General features: G+C 47.1%; 1 protein-coding gene across 18 annotated transcripts in view; it reads right to left on the minus strand.

Annotated features, from left to right (window-relative positions):
* The window catches only part of DTNA (dystrobrevin alpha), a 658854-nt gene that overhangs the window by 279744 nt on the left and 356313 nt on the right, over nt 1–22797 (minus strand). For all 18 annotated transcript variants that reach the window (XM_078687336.1, XM_078687334.1, XM_078687333.1 and 15 more), the window contains exon 6: nt 15473–15627. In XM_078687336.1, the coding sequence (XP_078543462.1) occupies nt 15473–15627 (155 nt within the window). The remainder of the gene's footprint in view (nt 1–15472; nt 15628–22797) is intronic.

Here is a 22797-nt window from a genome sequence, read left to right on the forward strand (position 1 = left end):
AGTGTAGTAAACCATGTTGTATGCCACAGTGAGGTCTCAGAGCATCTGGATTGCTTGTTCACCTTCAGCAAACATAGTGAGGTGTGCTTTCCTAATGCTGGCAAGGGTGGTTTTTATCCTCTCACTGGTTTGAAGTCTAGATTGTTGATCGAGAAGGATGATACTTTATTCAAAATGTTGCTTATTTTTTTGTTACCTCTTTCTCTAGAAACTGCACATGGTTCCATCAATAAATTGGAGTGTTTGAATTTTTGAGCCAAATTTATGTTGTCTTCCACATTTATGGTGATGAATGATGTAAATTTGTTTGCCTCCTAGAGAGGAGCAGTGCAGGGGGAAGATGTCACACCTGGATTGAACAGAATAACTTCTTGGTGTCTATCTATTAAAAAGTAAAAGTCCGTGTGACAAGAGTACTCTTATCACCAAAGCATGCGCTCATTTATCATGAAACTATTCAGTTTCTTTACATCAGTAAACGTTCAATTATGATAATTGTCATCCAATATTTCTCCGTAGTAAACAAGTCTTTATTTTTCAAAATACATTTTCCATCATATTGCATTCATATGAAATCTTCTTGTTGATTTAAATGGTAATTTGCAATACCCAATGCATTTCGGGTCAATTACAATAACCCTTCATCAGGGGTCTGTAAATGGAAAACATACAGGACCATAGCAGTCAGGACAAATGTACATCAAAAGAATACACAGTGTGTATAAGAATAGCAAAACATGAATGAACAAAACTGAATTGGTGACTTAAAGTACTGTGAAGTTTAACCAGTGTTCGCCAGGGCAACAACATAATGCCTATAAAGAGTAGCAGGGTGACTGTGAAGATCTTTCTAAAACAATGGTGAAAACGCTCGGCATAATGTGCAGTGCCAAAATGAATAGAACGAGAAACGTTATCGCGAGTGATCTCAAAGTGCTGGTTTACCGCGAACGCGGTTCCCAAAGGAAATGAAAGCTAAAAAATAATGGACGCATCCTAACAACACTTACTCGTGCAAATACCTTCACCGTAAGTCGGCTTGCAAAAGCTCAAAACGAATCCATCCGAGTTCGAAGTGAAAGGAAGTGGAGGTGACTAACCAATGGTACAACGTTTGTTGCAAAGTGATGCGGGTCACGTGATATGAGTATAGCTGCTTCAAACATGGAGCGATATGCCGCTGCGATGTTCGGCAAGAACTGCATGCAATAAAGCATTTTAACAATTACAAAAACCTAAACAAATCGCCCAATTAGGTGTGCGCGATGTGCTAGAGAAAATACTAATAAAAATTAATAAATTTTAATAACTCAATACTAAAAATCGACCAAAATGAGATCCCGAAAATTGGAATCCAAAAATATAGAACTTGGGCTGAATACGAATAGATGCACTATTATAATTTCTAAACTACGTGAGAAAAAGCTCCTGTGAAATAAACAATAGAGAAAATAAGTGAAACCACCATGATAGAAAATGAAACCTCCATAATTGAAAAAACACTTGGGAATAAAGTGAATGTGTGCATGTGTGAGCTAAACGCCTAACATAAAGCATCTATGTTTATCAGTGAAGAAAGTGAATATATATATTCACTATATGCAATGCATACTCGAAATGATCAAGGAGGGGGGGAGGCAGAACAGTACATTAGCCAATGTAAAAAATGTTCATAGAAAACAGGCGAATTCAACTCTGTCATTCATCCCGACGGGATGTAAGGAATTTAGTTTTTTATCCAATAAAATTCAGATTTTAATCGCTGTTTGACTGGATCCATGTCGCAGCATTGTGGAAGTACCTCCAATATGGTGTATTTCAGTTGGGATATTTGGTGTTTAGCCTCCAACCAATGGGTAGCCACAGTCGATTTCATATTTTTTAACCGGATATTACTTTTGTGTTCAGTCATCCGAACTTTAAGTTTCCTTTCGGTTTGTCCAACATAAATCTTGCCACACAGGCATTTGATTGCGTAAATCACATTTTTGGTATCACATGTACCGGAATGTTGGAGATCGATTTTATGACCTTTTGTAGGATGCATGAACACATTTCCCACGATGATGTTGTTGCAATGTACACAATTTTGACATTTGGACATTCCTTTATGTGTTATTGACTTTTTGTTGCTGGTCGTTAATATTTCTTTTAGATTTTTCGATCTTTGAAAGGCAAAGGTAATGTCATCACTATATAACCCTTGTAGGTCTGGTTCCGCTGTGATAAGTGACCAATGACGATTGATTATGCTTTTGATTCTTTTTGCTTCAGTAGAGAATTTTAATACACAAACTATTTTTTTCTCTGCCGCTGATGTTTCAGAATGTAGTAGAGCTTCTCTGGACATTTGATTGACTCATTTAATTGATTCCTCAAGAACTTCTTGTGGATATCCTCTTTGACGATATTTCTTGGTTTGATTGGTGAATGAATCCTGAAGTGTGTTGGAGTCTGAAATGATTCTTTTAAGCTTGATGAATTGTGATGTTGGGAGATGTTTTTTCAAAGTTTCCGGATGAAAGCTCTGATATAAAAGACTGGTGTTTCTGTCTGTAACTTTTATGTATACTCTAGTGTTTAACTTATTGTCTTTAATGGTGACTTGTACATCCAAAAAATCTATAGAATGACTGTTGATGTTATGAGTGAATTTGATCCTTTCATTATGGGAGTTAATCATTTCAAGGTTTCTTTCCAGTTTATTTCTGTTTCCTTTCCAAATTAAGAATATGTCGTCAATGTAACGCTTGAACATGATAAGATTTTCTGTCCATTCCGGATTGCTCAAGATATGCTCGGTTTCAAATTTCGACATGAAAATGTTGGCATATGAAGGTGCCCCCCCGAAGCCCATTGATGTTCCATTACATTGACTGTAGAAATTGCTTTGCCATTCAAAATAGCTGTGGTAGAGTGCGAAATGCATGAGTTCTATAAGAAACACTTTTTTGACATCGTGTGTGTTATCCTTTAGTAAACTCCACTCTAAGGCTTCTAGGCCTTCGTTATGCAGAATTGAGGTGTACAAAGCTATGACATCCACGGTACATAGCCAATATTCTGCATTGATCTCTAAAGTGATGGTCTTCAATAGGTTCAGAAACACTGTGGTGTCTTTAATATAAGTACTACAATTTTGCACAATTGGTTGTAAGAACCGGTCTATATATTTTGCAATGGGTTCTGAGATAGAACCACAGGCTGACACTATGGGTCTGAAAGGAGGTTTTACAGCATCTTTGTGAATTTTGGGTAGCATGTATAGCTTGGGTCTGCTGGGATATTTTATTTCGAAAAACTTGTGAGTTTTTTCATTGATCCACTGCATTTCAAGTGCCTAATCCAAAAAAAATTGTAAAATCTTCTGATATTCATTGGTAGGGTCATTTTCCAGAGGAATATAAATCCCTTCGTTATTGACATGTGTGTTGACGCTTGTTATATAGAAATCGGTATCCATCACAATAAGTGCTCCTCCCTTATCTGCTTTTTGAAAGGTTAAGTTGAGATCTTTTGAGAGATTTTTCAAGGTACTCCATTCTTTTGAGGAAAGGTTCGTTTTCCTTGGTTTAGAAAAGTTGATTTTTTGGACTTCTGTGAGAACTGATCTCTCAAATGCATCAATAGTCTTGTGGGAGAAAGGTGCGCAAAAAGTGCTTTTTGGTTTGAAGTCCTTTGCGAAGAGTGTATTTTCATTGTCTTGTGTAGGTTGAGAATATTTGAAGAAATATTTGAGTTTAAGTAGTTTGAAGTATTGGAACAAGGCTATTTCAGTTTCTGGTAAGTTTGACTTGTATGTAGGGACAAAAGAGGTTCCTTTGTTTAATACTGCAATTTGTGCTTTAGTGAGTTTTGTTGATGAAATGTTTATAACTAAGTCACTTTCGTTTGACTCCTTGTCACTCTCTTTTCGCGTTCTTCCTCAGTTCCTTTGCCCTTCCTTGTTTTTATAATGGTGGTGCATTGGCTACTGGGCTTATCTCTAAAAAAGCCGTTTTTTTGTACTGAACTCGATTGTATTTGTTTTTCAATTGCTTGTGAAGTGCTGGCGATCGGTCTCCTGGTTTGTGCTATGTCTGTGTCTGAAATTACACTTTCTTGTGAGGAACTAGTGTTAGGTTTAGGTTGTGGTTGTTACCATTTCTTTTGATTATAAATTTCAGCCCAGGTATAATTTTCTTCTAATTTATAATCAATAGTATCACGGTGATACTTCCTCACTTTCCGTTCATTCACTTCTTTCGCATATTTCTCCAATTTAATGTTGATGTCATCTAAAATGGTTTGTAGATCAGGTTGTTTGTTCAATTCCTTTTTAATACCTTCGAGTTCTTCCTCTATTTCTTTGAAAACATTAGAGAGTTCATCTACAATAAGGAGAATCAGATCTAATGAACATTTGTTCAAGATTTGATACCATCTTTCAATGAATTTCTTATTGTTCTTACATAACATTGGCTTCAGGGCTATTCTTAGACCCCTCGGAATTCTCTTATTCTTATGATTGTGAATTAACGTTGTGGCATGTAGCCTTTGGTTAATCTCTTTCTTGCTTATGTATTCAAATTGGCGTATTAGTTGCGCTGCTGTTGTGATTTGTGGACTGAATGCTCTGGTCTCCTGTATTAGACCATAAATCTCTTCTGCCGCTTCTGCAGAAAAACCTAAGGTTTCTGTTTGTTGGTGGTGATTTGGGCTATATCATCGAATTACATTTTTGCAGTTGGTGCAAAGGGATGGGGTAGACAAGTTTGAAATCAAATAAAATATGTTATCCCCATGCACTCTGTGATACAAGTTTGAATCTTGTCGGAAAAATTGTGTTGGCGCTATGCCTGTCGCACTGTGTCTGTCCGTGCCTTTAAGAATCAAAGTCCATGTGACAAGAGTACTCTTATCACCAAAGCATGCGCTCATTTATCATGAAACTATTCAGTTTCTTTACATCAGTAAACGTTCAATGATGACAATTGTAATCCAATATTTCTCCATAGTAAACAAGTCTTTATTTTTCAAAATACATTTTCCATCACATTACATTCATATGAAATCTTCTTGTTGATTTAAATGGTAATTTGCAATACCCAATGCAGTTCGGGTCAATTACAATGACCCTTCATCAGGGGTCTGTAAATGGAAAACATACAGGACCATAGCAGTCAGGACAAATGTACATCAAAAGAATGCACAGAGTATATAAGAATAGCAAAACGTGAATGAACAAAAATGAAGTGGTGTTAGAAAGGCGATCCCAGGGGAGACAGAAGATGTCTGACTGTCCACCCCGAGACCCGCCTCTCTTTATGGAATAGGCCGAGCGCCGTCGAGGGGCCTCCTTGGCGAGGCTCCTCTCCTACAATCGTAACAGCCGAGCAATCACACTACCACAGACGGACACCACACGAAGGTATAGTCTCAAGAATCTTTATCTAAGGAAGGAAAGCACGTTCTTGTAGTGGTATATACACAGGGATCGAGGGATCCTTAAAGTCTTGGTCTCAGGGCAGAAGGGGTAGCGGGACAGTCTTGGTACCAACTGGTGCGTGGATAGTTCAAGGGGTCGGGCCGCGACAGCGTCAGCAGGGCCTCGAAGATAGTTCAGCGTTGGTCAGGCCGCGCCAGCGTCAGCAGGGCCTCGAAGGTGGTTCAGTTTAGTCAGGCCGCGACAGCGTCAGCAGGGCCCCGAAGGTGGTTCAGCGTTGGTCAGGCCGCGACAGCGTCAGCAGGGCCTCGAAGGTGGTTCAGTTTAGTCAGGCCGCGACAGCGTCAGCAGGGCCCCGAAGGTGGTTCAGCTCGGTCAGGCCGCGACAGCGTCAGCAGGGCCTCGAAGGTTCCAGGTGCAAGAGTGCGGATCAGGGTCAGCCGCGACGAGGTCAGCAGGGCTTCGACTCCAAGATACAACTGAAGTCCTAATCCAGGGCTGGCCCAGATATAGGACCGGAGTCCTTTGATGTCCGGACCCTCGCGCCTGGGGGGTCAGAGGGGCCGGGATGAAGGTGTCCAGACACCCAGCAGGGGGGTGGAGCCAGCGCCCAGGGAGGCTGGAGGGCGATCGATACCAGGCGTCCGGGGACGGCTGGAGGGCCATCGAAACTCCCCTCCCCCGGGATCCGCCAAGTGGATACTCTACCACCTGGGAGGATCTTGGTGTCTCGATGTCGGGGCTTCGCTGGGGCCGGGGCCAGGGGTGGCTGCGGCCACGGCCACGTGCTCGGGACGTGATGGGCCCAAGCTGGAGTCGGGCCGGAAATGGTGGCCTGGCATGGTCGCCGGACCGGCAGAGTTGGCGAGCAGGGTCCGCCGGGGTCCCAGGGGGGAGAGCCGTGGGTTGCCAGGGGGGCTGCTCTCGTCGAGGGTTCGTGAGGGTTCGTGTCAGGGGGGCCGACAGCGGGTCGATGGAGGGCCGATGTCGTCCCGGGCCCGCCATGCGGGAGGGGTAGGACCACGCCATGAGGCCGGGTCCAACACACGTCCCCTCCAGCTGAAGGCGGGGAGAGTCACCCATCTTCTTGGGGATTCTCTTCGTCGAGGCGAAAGAAGCGGGACAGGCCATCAGCGTTGGCGTGGTCGTTGCCAGGGCGATGCTCCACAGTGAAGTCCATCCCTTGCAGGGAGATGGACCAGCGCAGCAGCTTCGGGTTCTCGCCGCGCATCTGCATCAGCCACCGCAGGGGCCGGTGGTCAGTCTGGACCCAGAAGTGGGTGCCGAAGAGGTAGGGCCTGAGTTTCTTGAGGGCCCACACGACGGCGAAGGCCTCTCTCTCGATGGTGCTCCATCGCTGCTCTCTGGCCAGCAGCCGCCGGCTGATGAAGGCCACAGGATGGTCAATCCCCTCGGGGTCAACTTGAGATAGGACCGCCCCGATGCCGTGCTCCGAGGCGTCGGTCTGGACCACGAACTCCCGGCTGTAGTCAGGGGCTTGGAGCACAGGGGCGGTGCACATGGCTGTTTTCAAAGACTCGAAGGCCACCTGACACTCGGGGGTCCATTGTACCTTCTGTGGGTGTTTCTTAGAGGTCAGTTCAGTGAGGGGCCCCACAATGCTCCCATAGTTTTTTATGAAGCGCCGATAATATCCAGTGAGCCCCAGGAAGGCTCGGACTGCGGTCTGGGTGACCGGGGGCTCCCAGGCCACGATGGCGTCAATCTTGGGTCGGAGGGGAGCCACGTGGCCGCTCCCCACTTGGTGCCCCAGGTAGGTCACGGACCCTTGACCTATCTGGCACTTGCTGGCTTTCACAGTTAGTCCGGCCCGTCGGAGGGCCGTCAGGACCTCCCAGAGGTGCTGCAGGTGCTCGGTCCAGTGGCGGCTGTACACCGCGATATCGTCCAGATAGGCGGCACTGAACTCTTCTAGCCCCACCAGTACCTTATTCACCAGTCTCTGGAAGGTTGCCGGGGCGTTTTTCATACTGAAGGGCATCACCTTGAAATGGAAGTGGCCATCGGGGGTTGAGAAGGCCGATCGCTCTTGGGCACCAGGGGTGAGGCCGATCTGCCAGTACCCGGCCGTGAGATCGAAGGTGCTGAGGTACCTGGCGGCTCCTAGGCGGTCGATTAGTTCATCGGCCCGGGGAATGGGATGGGCGTCGGTCCTGGTGACGGCATTCAATCCCCGGTAGTCGACACAAAACCTGAGTTCTGGAGGGGCGCCGGGTGCGGCGGCTTTGGGGACCAGGACAACTGGGCTGGCCCAGGGACTGTCGGAGGGCTCGACCACCCCCAGGGCCAGCATTTTGGCAACTTCGGTCTGGATGCAGGCCCGAACTCGGTCGGGAACTCGGTAGGCCCGGTGTCGCACTGGCTGGCTGTCCCCGGTGTCGACATCGTGGACACACCACTGGGTGACCCCGGGGGTTAGTGAAAACAGGTCCGTAAACTGCCCCAACAGCTCTTGGCAGTCCTGGCGCTGTGCAGGGGTCAGGTCGGGGGAGAGGGAGATTCCCTCGATGGAGCCGTCTTTCTCAGAGCACTTCAGGAGGTCGGGCAGGGGCTCGGAGTCGTCTCCGGCCCCATCATCCGTAGCTAGCAGCAGGCTCAGTTCCGTGCGGGCAAAGTGAGGCTTGAGCCGGTTGGCGTGCAGAACCCGGAGGGGGTTTCGGGGGGACTCCATGTCCACCAGATAGGTGACGGGGCTCTTGCGCTCTACCACTTTGAAGGGGCCCGTCCATTTGTCCTGGAGGGCACAAGGTTTGACCGGGGACATGACCCAGACCGGCTGGCCTGGCTCGAACTCGATGGACGAGGAGTTCTGGTCATACCAGCGTTTCATCTCCTCCTGGCTGGCCTCAAGGTTGGCCTCGGCAAGGGCCCGGAACTTCCGAGTCTGGTTTCGGAGGGTCAGGAGGTACCGGTAGACATCCGGCGGTGCGTCTTGGACTGTAGTTTCCCAGCCTTCTTTGACCAGGCTGAGGGGACCTCGGACAGGGTGCCCGTACAAGAGTTCAAAAGGGCTGAACCCCAGGGATTTCTGTGGTACTTCCCGATAGGCGAACAGGAGGCAGGGCAGCAGGACGTCCCATTTGGGCCGGAGGGGCTCTTCCAGGCCCTGGATCATCCCCTTGAGTGTTCGGTTAAACCGCTCCACAAGTCCATTCCCTTGGGGGTGATACGGGGTGGTGAACTTATATGTGACCCCGCACTGTTGCCACAAGGACCGCATATACTTCGATATAAAGTTTGTGCCCCGATCACTCACGACCTCTCGGGGGAACCCCACTCTGGAGAAGATCCCCATCAGCGCTCAGCCCACCACGGGAGCCGTTATGGTTCGGAGGGGGATGGCTTCGGGATAGCGGGTGGCATGGTCCACCAGGACGAGGATGAAGCGATGCCCTTGCGAGGTTCGGGGGTCCAGGGGCCCCACGATGTCGATCCCCACTCGCTTGAAGGGGGTGGTCACTACTGGAAAGGGTTGGAGCGGGGCCTTGACCTTCCCCCCGCTCTTTCCGCTGGCTTGACATGTCGGGCAGGTGCGACAGTGGTTGTGCACATCGTTGCGCATTTTCGGCCAGTAGAAATGGGTCACCAGGCGGCTGTAAGTTTTGTCCTGCCCCAGGTGCCCGGCGAGGGGCACGTCGTGTGCCAGGTTCAGGAGGAAGTCTCTGAATCATAGGGGGACCACCAACACTCGGCCGGCCCCCAGTTCGGCAATTTTCTGTTCGCTGTACAGGAGGCCGTGGTCCCAGTAGACCCAGTGGGACCCCGAGGTGTCCCCGGCAGCTTGGGTTGTGGCTTGCTGCCGGGTCCCCTCGAGGGAGGGGCAGGCCTTCTGCTCCTGCCGGAATTGCTCTCGGGTGGGACCACCCTCCTGGCGCCATTGGGCTAGTTCGGGGATATCGCTGAGTTCGGCGCTGTCTTCGCGGTTGGGCTCCGATGGCCCGGGTTCAGGGTCGGATTCTTCATTGACTGCGGGCGGCGGTGGCGCGGGCCACTCTGGCTCTTCGGTCGGGGCGGCCTCAGTCGCCGCCGGGGCCCGGGCTGCCATAGATCGGGTCGTCGCGCAGACCCACTCGGGTAGTCCCATCATTCCCAGATGTTCTCTCCGCTCGACTTGGGCCCAGGGAGAGCTCTCGAGGTCGTTTCCGAGGAGGCAGTCCACGGGGGCGTCGTCCCGGACGGTCACCTTGAGGGTGCCCGACACCTCTCCCCACTCGAAGGGGATTCGGGCCATCTGACACAGGGTCTCGGAATTGTCGGCGGCTCTCACGGGGCATCGTACGTTCGGTATGATCTGTTCGGGGGTCACCAAGTGGCAGCGGACGGCCGTCACACTGGCTCCAGTGTCCCGGAGTGCTTCGATCCGCCGTCCATTAATGTGGACCCACTGACGGTATTTTTGGGTGTTGCTCGGGAGCGGGGCCTGGGGGACCATGTCTCTTTCGCCCAGACAGACTAGGCCCATGGCAGCCGGCTCCCACTCGGTCTGATCCTCGTTGTAGGCCTCTTCATCTTCTTCTCCTCCCTCCCCCAGGGCTGCGGCAGCGAACTGGCGGGTCGGAGGCCCGGTGGTGCCGGGACGCTGGTTCATGGGGCAGAGGGGGTCATTGGCATAGTGACCGGCCCGCTGGCATCTGTGGCAAGTAACATTCGGGCGGGGCCCCGGCCGTGCTGGGGGGGGGGGGCCCTCTTCTGGTCAGGGATGGCGAAGTGTTATTCTGGGGTGACCCCCGGGGCGGGCTCCGGCCCGGAGCCGACAGGAAGTCTCGGTTCCTGTTCTGGCCTCCTCCGCCGCCACGCTGGCGGGGTGGCCCTGGCCGTTCCGTCCCGTCTCTCCTATCGGGGTCCGGGGGACGCGGGTGCTCACCCATCGATTGGCCTTGACGGCGAGTTTCCGGGGCTCGGTCAGCTTGCTGTCGAGGAGATGCTGTCTGAGCTCGACAAAACAGTTGTTGGAGAGGTGCTCCCAGACGATGAGGTCGAACAGCTGCTCGTAGGTGGACACTTTGCTGCCCTTGATCCATCCTTCCAGGGCCCGGCTATAAACGTTTACGTACTCCACCCAAGTGGTACCGGGGATCTTTTTGCAGTCTCTGAACCTCTGTCGGTACATCTCGGGGGTGAGACCATACCGGGTGATCAGGGCGTCCTTCATGTGATCATAGGAGGACATCACGTCCTCGGCCAGCTCTAGCAGGGTGTCTTCTTCCTTCGCTGACAAACCTCCCCCATAAGCCGGCACCCCAATCTTTTCGTGGTATGCGGTGCGCGGTCATGGCAACTTCATAGGCCTTAAACCATTGCTGGATATCGTCATTCTTATAGTATTCCTTGACTATATCCTTGGGAATGTGGACCTTCGGGTCGGAAGGAGGGTTCCGGGTTACCGCGGCGCCAGCCTCTTCGCTCTTGGCTTTGATCTCTAGTTCTTTGAGGCCACGCTCGTGTTCGTACGTGAGCTTTTTTTCTTCCAATTCTCTTTGCCTCCGCCTCTCTTCCAGATCTCCCTGTAATCGTAGTTGCTCAATGGCCATTTTCTTTTCTGCCAATTGGAGTTCTCCATCCAGCCGGAGTCAGGCGAGCTCTAGTTCATGGAGCCGGCTTCTCTCTCGCTCCCGGGCGTCTTCGTGGGAGAGGCCCGGTTCTCTGTTGGTGGTTCTTTCTTCCACTGGGGCTAGGACTGTTCTCGGGGGTACTTCTAGGACCACGTCATCGTTAGTTTGGGGTGGAGTCGCTCCGGTCTCCACCCAGGTTTGCAGTGCTTCTTTAAAATCTTCTTTTGTGCTTAGTCCGGTGGTAGCGATACCCAAGGCTTTGCAAAATTGTTTGAGTTCTTTATGGGTGTACTCCTCTAATAGTTCCTTCTGGAATTCTGTGGTCGTTCCGGCTTCCTTAGTAGTCATCGTGGTTGTGGGTCTCTGCTAGTAGTGGCGAGTTACTCGCTGTACGATTCGCGTGGGCTCGGATCCCGTCGCCTGCCACCAATGTTAGAAAGGCGTTCCCAGGGGAGACAGAAGATGTCTGACTGTCCACCCCAAGACCCGCCTCTCTTTATGTAATAGGCCGAGCGCCGTCGAGGGGCCTCCTTGGCGAGGCTCCTCTCCTACAATCGTAACAGCCGAGCAATCACACTACCACAGACGGACACCACACGAAGGTATAGTCTCAAGAATCTTTATCTAAGGAAGGAAAGCACGTTCTCGTAGTGGTATATACACAGGGATCGAGGGATCCTTAAAGTCTTAGTCTCAGGGCAGAAGGGGTAGCGGGACAGTCTTGGTACCAACTGGTGCGTGGATAGTTCAAGGGGTCGGGCCGCGACAGCGTCAGCAGGGCCTCGAAGATAGTTCAGCGTTGGTCAGGCCGCGCCAGCGTCAGCAGGGCCTCGAAGGTGGTTCAGTTTAGTCAGGCCGCGACAGCGTCAGCAGGGCCCCGAAGGTGGTTCAGCGCTGGTCAGGCCGCGACAGCGCCAGCAGGGCCTCGAAGGTGGTTCAGTTTAGTCAGGCCGCGACAGCGTCAGCAGGGCCCCGAAGGTGGTTCAGCTCGGTCAGGCCGCGACAGCATCAGCAGGGCCTCAAAGGTTCCAGGTGCAAGAGTGCAGATCAGGGTCAGCCGCGACGAGGTCAGCAGGGCTTCGACTCCAAGATACAACTGAAGTCCTAATCCAGGGCTGGCCCAGATATAGGACCGGAGTCCTTTGATGTCCGGACCCTCGCGCCTGGGGGTCAGAGGGTCGGGATGAAGGTGTCCAGACACCCAGCAGGGGGGTGGAGCCAGCGCCCAGGGAGGGTGGAGGGCATCCGATACCAGGCGTCCGGGGACGGCTGGAGGGCCATCGAAACTCCCCTCCCCCGGGATCCGCCAAGTGGCCACTCTACCACCTGGGAGGATCTTGGTGTCTCGATGTCGGGGCTTCGCTGGGGCCGGGGCCAGGGGTGGCTGCGGCCACGGCCACGTGCTCGGGACGTGATGGGCCCAAGCTGGAGGCGGGCCGGAAATGGTGGCCTGGCATGGTCGCCGGACCGGCAGAGTTGGCGAGCAGGGTCCGCCGGGGTCCCAGGGGGGAGAGCCGTGGGTTGCCAGGGGGGCTGCTCTCGTCGAGGGTTCGTGAGGGTTCGTGTCAGGGGGGCCGACAGCGGGTCGATGGAGGGCCGATGTCGTCCCGGGCCCGCCATGCGGGAGGGGTAGGACCACGCCACGAGGCCGGGTCCAACAAGTGGTGACTTAAAGTACTGTGAAGTTTAACCAGTGTTCGCCAGTGCAACAACATAATGCCTATAAAGAGTAGCAGGGTGTCTGTGAAGATCTTTCTAAAACAATGGTGAAAACGCTCGGCATAATGTGCAGTGCCAAAATGAATAGAACGAGAAACGTTATCGCGAGTGATCTCAAAGTGCCGGTTTACCGCGAACGCGGTGCCCAAAGAAAATGAAAGCTAAAAAATAATGGACGCATCCTAACAACACTTACTCGTGCAAATACCTTCACCGTACGTCGGCTTGCAAAAGCTCAAAACTAATCCATCCGAGTTCGAAGTGAAAGGAAGTGGAGGTGACTAACCAATGGTACAACGTTTGTTGCAACGTGACGCGGGTCACGTGATATGAGTGTAGCTGCTTCAAACATGGAGCGATACGCCGCCGCGATGTTCGGCAAGAACTGCATGCAATAAAGCATTTTAACAATTGCAAAAACTCAAACAACTCGCCCAATTAGGTGTGCGCGATGTGCTAGAGAAAATACTAATATGAATAAATAAATCCAAGAACTCAATACTAAAAATCGACCAAAATGAGATCCTGAAAATTGGAATCCAAAAATATATAACTTGGGCTGAATATGAATAGATGCGCTATTATACTTTCTAAACTACGTGAGACAAAGCTCCTGTGAAATAAACAATAGAGAAAATAAGTCAAACCACCATGATAGAAAATGAAACCTCAATAATTGAAAAAACACTTGGGAATAAAGTGAATGTGTGCATGTGTGAGCTAAACGCTTAACATAAAGCATCTATGTTTATCAGTGAAGAAAGTGAATGCATATATTCACTATATGCAATGCATACTCGAAATGATCAAGGAGGGGGGAGGCAGAACAGTACATTAGCCAATGTCAAAAATGTTCATAGAAAACAGGCGAATTCAACTCTGTCATTCATCCCGACGGGATGTAAGGAATTACGTTTTTTTATCCAATAAAATTCAGATTTTAATCGCTGTTTGACTGGATCCATGTCACAGCGTTGTGGAAGTACCTCCAATATGGTGTATTTCAGTTGGGATATTTGGTGTTTAGCCTCCATCTTATCTATTAAAAAGTGCCAGGACTTAAACTAGGCAGCATATTTTGGGTGCATCAGCTGCTATCCTTATGGCAATCTACTAGGTGGGAGACAGCATAAGAGCCCCAGGTGCCAATCAAACCAAATTCTTCTCAGTATTCTACTATTGCATTTTAATTTGCTATGCAGAGTACGATTTCTGCTACAATAACACTTGGCTTGTATCCTCTTTCAGACTATAGCATTTTGGGCCATATGTTCGAAACTTCCAGCTTGCATTCCCTAAATAGCGAATACTAAGAAATCGCTATTTTGGAAATGCAAAATGGAATGTAGTGAATTTATGATTTCCTAATGGCAATTCCTAGAAGGTCGCAATCACTTTTAGGAAATCGCTATTTAGGAAATGCAAAACCCTTCGTTCTTATGGGCCCTTGGGTCCAAAGGTACGAATGGTTTTGGGTTTCCAAATTTGCTATTTAATTTGGAAATGCAAAAGCAATCATACATATGGGCCTAGGGCCCCCCTTACGTCTAACAAAAAAAAGTGGCGTGCATGGAAAGCGCTTCAACAGCCTTGGGGCAAGTGCTTGCACATGGCCTGCAAAAAGTGCATTTTGGGTGCCCTTTTGCATAGTACCATCAAATCAGATTTGATAGTAATAGCATTTCCTATATGCCCATTTCCCATTTAGGAAATATTTGGTACATGTGCTTAGGAAATTGCAAATAGGAAATCCTTATCTCCTATTTTGATGATCACAAAATGTGAGTTCTACTGGGCAGAAATGCAATTTGCGATCGTGATTCTGCTTTTGTACATATGGAAAGCCATTTAGCATTTTTTAACTGCCTGAAATAGCGATTCAGTCCATTAATAAATGTTAAACGTCTTTGTACATATGGGCCTTTGTTCTTAAATCAAGTGTGTGGTTTTTCCTCCATTAACATTTGATACACTCCTGTTACGCAATACTTTTATGAGAGCTACAAATGTTAAAATACATCAACAATTTGCCTTGCTCTCCACTCACACTGCAAATGTATAGCTCCAACACATGTATGTTTTTTCACACACGACAGTCTAGAACTGTGTAATCACTTGCAATGCTCCACCTCAGAGCAGTGCTAAACGCAAACTCCAGACTGCCCAACCTGACAAGAGGTACACCAGACATGCTATACACACAACACACAACATAACATCCCATGACCTGGTCATTTCTGAAGACCATCTAAGACACATAACAAAACAATTTTCAAGCACATGCTATGGAAATGTAGCCTGTCAAACAGAGCAGATTCTTTTGTACGTTTCTGCGTGTAGTTATAGCGTCAACCTCGCTCCGAGGCATTACTGCAGAACACAGGGTAGAGTTATTACTTTTGTCAAAGATATCCTGGTTTTAGAAGGACATTTGTGTCTAATACCTAATAAGGCATTATCAGGTTCCCATGAATTGGGCAAAGGATTTGGCCTAACAGCTACAGGGTCGACCTCGAAGCTGAGGCACCGGGTCGAGTCTCGGCAGTGACGCTCAACACCCTGTGATTCGAGGCAAATCACTTTAATCTCCCCGTGCCTAACAATAATGAATGTGCCGCCTGTGTAACGCTACTGGCGCTCTGATACCTTCGGTTCGAGTTCGGCTATATAAAACTCCAACCCCCACTATCCCCCTAAAAATGTTTTTTTTAAACTTGCAGTGATAATTTCTCCTAGCACAACACTTCTCCGTTACCTGCTGGGCGAAGCACGACCGTGCTGACTGCTCCGTGTAGCCAAAAGAAGGGCCTTCGAACACTGCCGTGGGAAGCTTCAGGACCTCGCGCAGAAACAGGTCGTATCTTTGATAAACCATCACTCCACTGGAGTCGGAAATCATGGAGAAAATATCTGGTGGCGAAAAATACAAACAGAAGATCGATGTAGGAAACAACAAAAACAAAACGCGAAAATGTTTCTTATATACACACATCAAATAAATCTTCACGTGATCGTAAAGGGAACGAATCAGCAGGCACTGCAATAACATGCCACATTTAATAAGTTTATAAATATAAATTTACACGTGATTTATCATCTTGTGACATGGCTAAAGGACGAACATGCTTCACAATTTCTCACAGGCTGACAGAAAACCCTGGCAGACTCCTCAGTCAATCGCCACTTGATGTATTTCGGAGTACATAGCAAAAGACATTGACTAGCCTGGTAAATTGAATCTCTTTTTATTAAAGTGAAAGTCTCTGCTCTCTGGCCCGAGGCATGCCAACGTTTATCATCAAACCCTTCCAGGGGAGGCATTACACTCTTTATTCCCGTTTCTGGGGATGCAGAGAGCGGTGATCTCATTTGAACATGGCTACTGGGTTACAGGTTTGAGGTATTCTATGCCAACAGGAGGAACAAAAAATGCACAATGCAGATATCGTTTCACTGCTTTTGTCTCGTTTACTACTTTCATTTGTTTGATTTTTACATCTTGTATAAGATGTAATCAAGAGTATTCAATATCATTCAAGTCAATACAGAGATTGCCAAACTGCATAGCCTTTGCTTTGGCGTTAGTGCTACAGCAGGACTAGTTTACTCTGAACATAGCTATTGCATATACTTTTAAGGGGATCAGAGTACCCCAAGAAACATTCAGATAACAATGTCCTTATATAAGCAGTTGGGGACCAGAAACCACAAACTAACTTTCTGTGCAATTTTCTTTTTTGCTGAGGCTTGGCGGATGTGAGAGTCAGGCGATTGTGAGTCAACAGTAGAAAATAACAAGCATTGGCAAAGCCAATAGGACTTGCTTATGCAGGAGCTATTTGTATTTGCTTTGCCAATGTATTTTAGTAATAGTGTACACCAGTGTGGCTGCTGTTCAGCATGGCTAAAAGTTAGAGGCGTAGAGAGTGGTGTTTATATGGACTGCCAGAGTGGAGAAGCGTGTCGTAGAGTGGGGTGGCTTGGAGTAGAGTGGGATGGCATGGAGTAGAGTGGGATGGCATGGAGTGGGGTGGCATTGAGTAGAGTGGGATGGCATGGAGTGGAGTGGCGTAGAGTGTCATGGAGTGGTGTAGAATTGAGAGGAGTGTCAAGCAGTGCCGTAGAGTGGAGTATTGTGGAGTAGTGGAGTGTTGAGGAGCAGAGTGGGGTGGCGTAGAGTGGAGTGTCATAGAGTGGAGGGTTGTAGAGTGTCCCAGAGTAGAGTGGTGTAGATTCGAGTAGAGTAGGGAAGGGAGGCACAGAATGGAGAAGATCAGTGTAGAGTAGCATATAGCAGAGTAGCGTGCCATATATTGGAATGCCAAACAGTGGATGGGTGTAGAGTGGATGGGTGTAGAGTGGAGGGGTGAAGAGTGTCGCAGACTGTCCTAGCATAGAGTGCCATAGAGTGGAGTGGATTGTTATAGAGTGGAGTACCATGGAGTGGGATAGAGTGAAATGTTGTTGAATGGAGTGTCATAGAGTGGAATGTCATGGAGTGGCAAACAGTGGAATGGAGTGGAGTAGGGTAGAGAGAAGTAAAGCGTTGTAGAGTGGAGTAAAGTGTTGCAGTGTAGAGTGGCATAGAGTGGAGCACAGTGACATAAAGTGGAGTAGCCTAGAGTGTTGTGGATTTGCGTAGAGTGGTTTGGTGGTGAAAGGCAAAGAGTAGAGTATCAAGCAGTGAAGTGTTACATAGTGGAGTGTCGTAGAGTGGTGTAGCGTGTATTAGTGTCAAAGAGTAGGTGGAGTGGCGGAGAGTGGACTGGAAGAGCGTGTTGTGGAGTGTTGCAGAATGACATGGAGTGGTATAGTCTGAGGGCAGAGAGTAGAGAGTCATAGACTGGAGTACAGTAAGTGTCGTAGAGTGGAGTGTCGTAGAGTGGGGGGGCATAGAGTGGAGGGGCATAGAGTGTCGTAGAATGGAATGAAGTATTGAACAGTGAGGTGGCAATGAGTGGAGTTGTGCAGAGTGGAGTGCCATGGAGTGGAGGGGCGTGGAGTGTCATAGAACGGAGGGGTGCAGAGTGAGTTGAGGGGCATAGAGTGCAGTAAAGTGTCATATAGTGGAATGATACAGAGTGGAGTAAAGTGTTTTTCCGAGTGAAGTAGACTGATATAGAGTAGAGTGTCATGGAGTGTTGTAGAGTTGAGTATCATAGATTGGAGTGCCATAGAGTGGAGTGGCATAGAGTGAAGTGGCGTAGCATGGTGTACAGTGGCTTAAAGGTAAGGGATATAGTGTGGGTAGAGTGGTGTAGAGTGCCATGGAGTGGAGAAGTGTCAGAGTGGAGTGATATGGAGTGGAGGGGCATAGAGTGGAGTGCTGCAGTGTGGAATGCCGTAGAGTGTTAGGGGGGTGTTAAAGTGGTGTGTTAAAGTGTGTTGTAGAGAGGCATTGTGTGTTGTAGAGTGGAGTGTATTATAGTGCAGTAGAGTGACCTAGAGAGAAGTTAAATAGAGTGGAGTAGAGTGTTGTAGAGTCAAGGGAGATAGAGTATCGTAGAGTGACAGAGTATAGTAGTGTGCTGACATAGAGTGGTATATGGTGAAGTGGAGAAGAGTGGCTTGGAGAGGATTAGAGAGTCATGGAATGGAATGGCGTAGAGTGGAATAGAGTGTCATAGAGTGGAGCGGCACAGAGTTGAGCATGCATGGTGTGGTAGTGTACTGCCATTAAAGCCAACACATTTTTTATTGAAATGACCACTACATTTGCACTGACATATAGTTTTATTGATATAATAATACAGCGCACGAATGTTAATGTGTGGAAATGGCATCACCTAGTGTATTGATTTGCTTTGATCGTATTCAAATATTTGTTCCCAGCCCACTTTGACATTACAAAAAGAGTGCTTCATTGTGCTTTCCTAATTCTGAAATATTCTGAAATATTCGCACAGTTAATTTACAAACATTTACATTTTGTTGTGTGTTACAATAAGCCTTTAGTAAGTAAAATAAATTTGAAGAGAGCACAGTACCCAAAGGTGTCATGACGCTAGCAAAACCCAGTAGCTGCAACAGAGGCAGAACGAACAAGTTAAAAAAGATGAGAAAACCCTACACAGAACCAAAGAAAAAAGCCACCTCCTTTCACACACCCAGATTGACAGATGAAGTCTCTCACTTTGAAGTGAGAGAAAATAAAATAAACACCAAGCTTCCTCAGACGACAGAGCCTGACATTTGAACTTTGTCTCTGAATGCACAACAAATGTGACAAGAAACAAAATTTAAAGGCCTGTTTACAGAAAGAGACGCTGTGGAAGAATATAGTAAATAAAGTGTAGTGTAGTTCATATATTCCCAATAGGCTCTGTGCATTGGAATAATATATCCTATAGATATGACGTAGGACTTAGGTCAATAGGTCTCTATCGAATATACTAAACTTAATAGTGAGTGCCAGCTAGCTCAGAGGTGACTAGAAATGTTCTCGAATACACAAGTAGTGATTCGTTTCTGACAACCGCATAACATGACAACTTTATTTCCTAGGACTGGACTAACTATCTTCAGAGGCGTGGAAACAATAGATAACTATTTTACTCAGTCAATCGTGCATGCTTCGTTTGAGACGGGTGTTTTCAATAAAAGGTTTATTGAATAGTCGTCTTTCGCATGCAAGAGAGGTGAACTGCTACAATCCTTAGACAGAATGCAAAGTATAATGGGTACAGCGAGAATAGTATTATAAAATAATACTGTAATAGTATTGTATGGTTTCTAAGCCATATAAAAATACATACATAAATAACACAGGCTAACATACTCCACTGATGCTTCTAAAATACGCCTACCCCAATGTACCTAACCTAGGTCTAGTACGAAGGAGGAAGTAAGTATGGTCTTTAGCATAGGTTTAGTTTTGCCAAGAATTTGCCAAAGGTTTTTCTAGGTTCCAATCAGCTCCATACCTTGGAATGAAGGAGGGCTGGTATCTCTGTCTCGGGACTCGATTTCCCAACACCATGCAAGGGGAGTCATAAACACTGGAGCTGGATTCTCGGCAGAGGAGGGCAGCTTCCTGATCAGTGCATCAGCTGGAGAGTCGGCTTCCTTCGGCACTTGCTGTAGCGAGCTGCGTCTGGCAAGTATGTCGTCAAACTGCACCGAACCACACTGTGCTTTGCCATAGCAAATGAAGGTATACTTATACCTTGAAGGTGTTTAGGAATGCCATGTTTGATGTAAAGTTGGGCATATGAACGTCATGAATGAACCCCTAAGGAATAGATGTTCATTGTAACCTAACTGAGTTCTTGGAGAAATCAATATTCAAGCAAGGGGAAGTCCCTAACGGCTTAAGCTGTTTTCCAAGAAATCGTTGTGACGTTTGGTGAAAGGATGGAAGTAGCCATGCCTGTATTTGGACTGCATGGGCTATGTCTACATAAGGGCCTGATTTCTATGCCTATATAAGGGCAACGTGAAAAGTTCATGAATCGGGAAAATCCATTCGGAATCTAAAACGCCATACAACACCCACTCCACTTTCTTATGTACGACTTTGACTAAATAATAAGTTCTAAACATGTATAAACGCATCTAAAAACTATCTATACAACAAGTGTTTAAAACCCACCCAAAATACATTAAAAAAAGGCATTGGTACTGGTTATACACAAACGAGCATTGATGCTGTACGCATTCAAGCAATGTTTCATTCAAAGCATATAGTTGACATTCGAAAATGCTATCTGAATGAATCACGAAAATACATTTATGAAATGGCTCATAAATACAGAAGAGAAAAGGTGCCGAAACCATTTCATGTCAGATAACATATAACTGTTGGTATGAGGACAAGGTCAAATATTGTCTCTGGAAGTTTTTCAAAGAAGTCTAATTCTCTATGAATAGTTCTACTTTAAGCAGATTACTTGTGCTAAAAACGAAAAAATACAAATTTGGAAAAATAATAATCATAGAAAAAAGAGTTCCAAAGTTAGAACTTTATTTTAAAAAAAATTAAAGTCTAATTCAGAATCTCTCAGATCACTGTGTGCCAAATCAAAAGTCAGTGTTTGCGGTCAGAGAAAACATCAAATCTTCTAAGTCTGTAAAAAAGTAATCTAGCATTGTAGGTGAAAGTTTGATTACCTCGTTAAGAAGACCAACCGCACATAGATGTGAAGTATCGCCGTCAGCATTGGTCGCATTAACAATGTTCGAATCAGATGGTACCTTTGCGCCTCTGGTTTCTCGTACCTCAGCAGTAGCATTTTGCGTCAGTGAGATCTCATTGAATGCCGTTATCAGAATTGGTAGCCGCTGGGGACAACACAGTGCATGGGCCATTACTGGTTCAAGCAAAGTATCAACATCCGTTGGCATGACTGACGGGAGTGTGAGACATGAGTCCAACATGCATTCTTCTCCGCATAGCAGGCAGTGCAGAACAGTTAAGATGCAATCTTGCCAAATTAGTCCGAACGAAAGAAACCTTGTGGTATTTAATTCTCTTAGATGAGGTAGTCCCAAAATTTGGACGATGCGCTCACGACACTTCATCGCCAGTAGAGTTGTCTCCATGGTGAACTGGGTGTCGCTGGTGAATTGACTTGCCATATTGCAGCAGTAGGAGCAACATTTGTATCCCTGCAGCGAGTCCCAAAATGAGAGGCAATCTGCCAAACACAGAGTGGATGAAGTTTGGAAAAATTCCTTGGACTGCTTCAATAGGTGCTAACAGTCCAGAAAATACGGTCTTAAATACATGTACAATACCACTCGTAACAGACATGTTTAAGATACGACTTAACATTTCTGAGAAATGTATAGGGAAATTTGTAGTTAAGAGGGCATGTATCTCGGCAGAAGTCCTTGCGACTTGCAGATCATAGGTTTCTTTGGCCGAGGTCAGTGGCACAGTTTTTTGCAAAAGAATGGCTTTCATTCTGCTTAAAGTATCAATTCGTATGGAAGAGATGTTCAGTGAAGGCCATAAAGGCGACTCCCGGTCTGTTTTGGTTTTAGGAACAATACTTGCATACAGCAAGTGACCCTGGCTGACACAGTTACTAGATATGGTATTTCTGGCAACATGCCACAGCAGCTGTGCTAGTTCAACATAATGTAACTTCTATTTGAAAGGTGTCCAAAAAGTAAATCAATCACCGCAGCCGGAGAACCTTGCAGGTGGCAGGATAAGTTGTTAGAGGAACCATCGAAAGCCCTGTGTAGGCTTATACCCTGTCAAAGGAGGGAACCGCTTAGTGCGTTTTCACTGTTTTTCCCACTAAGAAATACTTCACGACCCCCACTCCAACATCTGTAAGTGTATGTTAATTTCCAGGATGTCTTGATGTTTTCTTTACCCAAACTTTCATATATACCTGCTGGTATGTGTTTTAGGCAATACTGAAAATGGAAAATTGTAACAGGCAGAGTGCTTGTTCCATGTATAATCCATTCAGTAGCTGGCTTTTCGGCAACAGTAAATGGCAATCTTTCCAGTTTTTCAATGCTCAGCACCGTATAGTCTGCTCCCCTCTGTGCCAGTTTGATCTGTTCAGTGAGATTAAATTCTGAAAACAGTGACTTGGTATTGATTAGACACCAAGGCACATAGCCTGAACGAAGGTTTTGTAATGTCCAGCCGAATAGCATAATAGAACGTAATTGCGACTGACCATGTTGCAACATAACCAAGTCCTGTTCCATGATGTCTATGGCAGAAGATACTATGCTGTCCAAAGAATATATCCTGGATGACAGTCGTTAACCCATTGTCAACTACAGAGAGCGATTTCTCTAAGTTAATAGATCAATTTTTCGTATTCTTTCTGCAGTCTCTGATTGCGTTATCTTCCATATTTCATTATATGCAGCATATATACCGGCATATATAAAACGTTTATGAAGCGGAGTTCTTGGTCCTAGCAAGGATCCTCTAAGATCAGCGCCATCTTTAAGTAAAGATAAGTGTAGTTTAACATCCTTAAGTGTAGATCTATGTAGCCAATCAAGGCACAGCTTCCCTACACTGAATGTTGTTACTATTCCTGAATGCTGTCTCTGGAGATATCTTGGATCTGTCCTAGTGAATGTGAACCCCTGTGTCTTATTTAG

Source organism: Lissotriton helveticus, chromosome 4_1, assembly GCF_964261635.1.
Source record: "Lissotriton helveticus chromosome 4_1, aLisHel1.1, whole genome shotgun sequence".
In the NCBI taxonomy this organism is placed as follows: domain Eukaryota; kingdom Metazoa; phylum Chordata; class Amphibia; order Caudata; family Salamandridae; genus Lissotriton; species Lissotriton helveticus.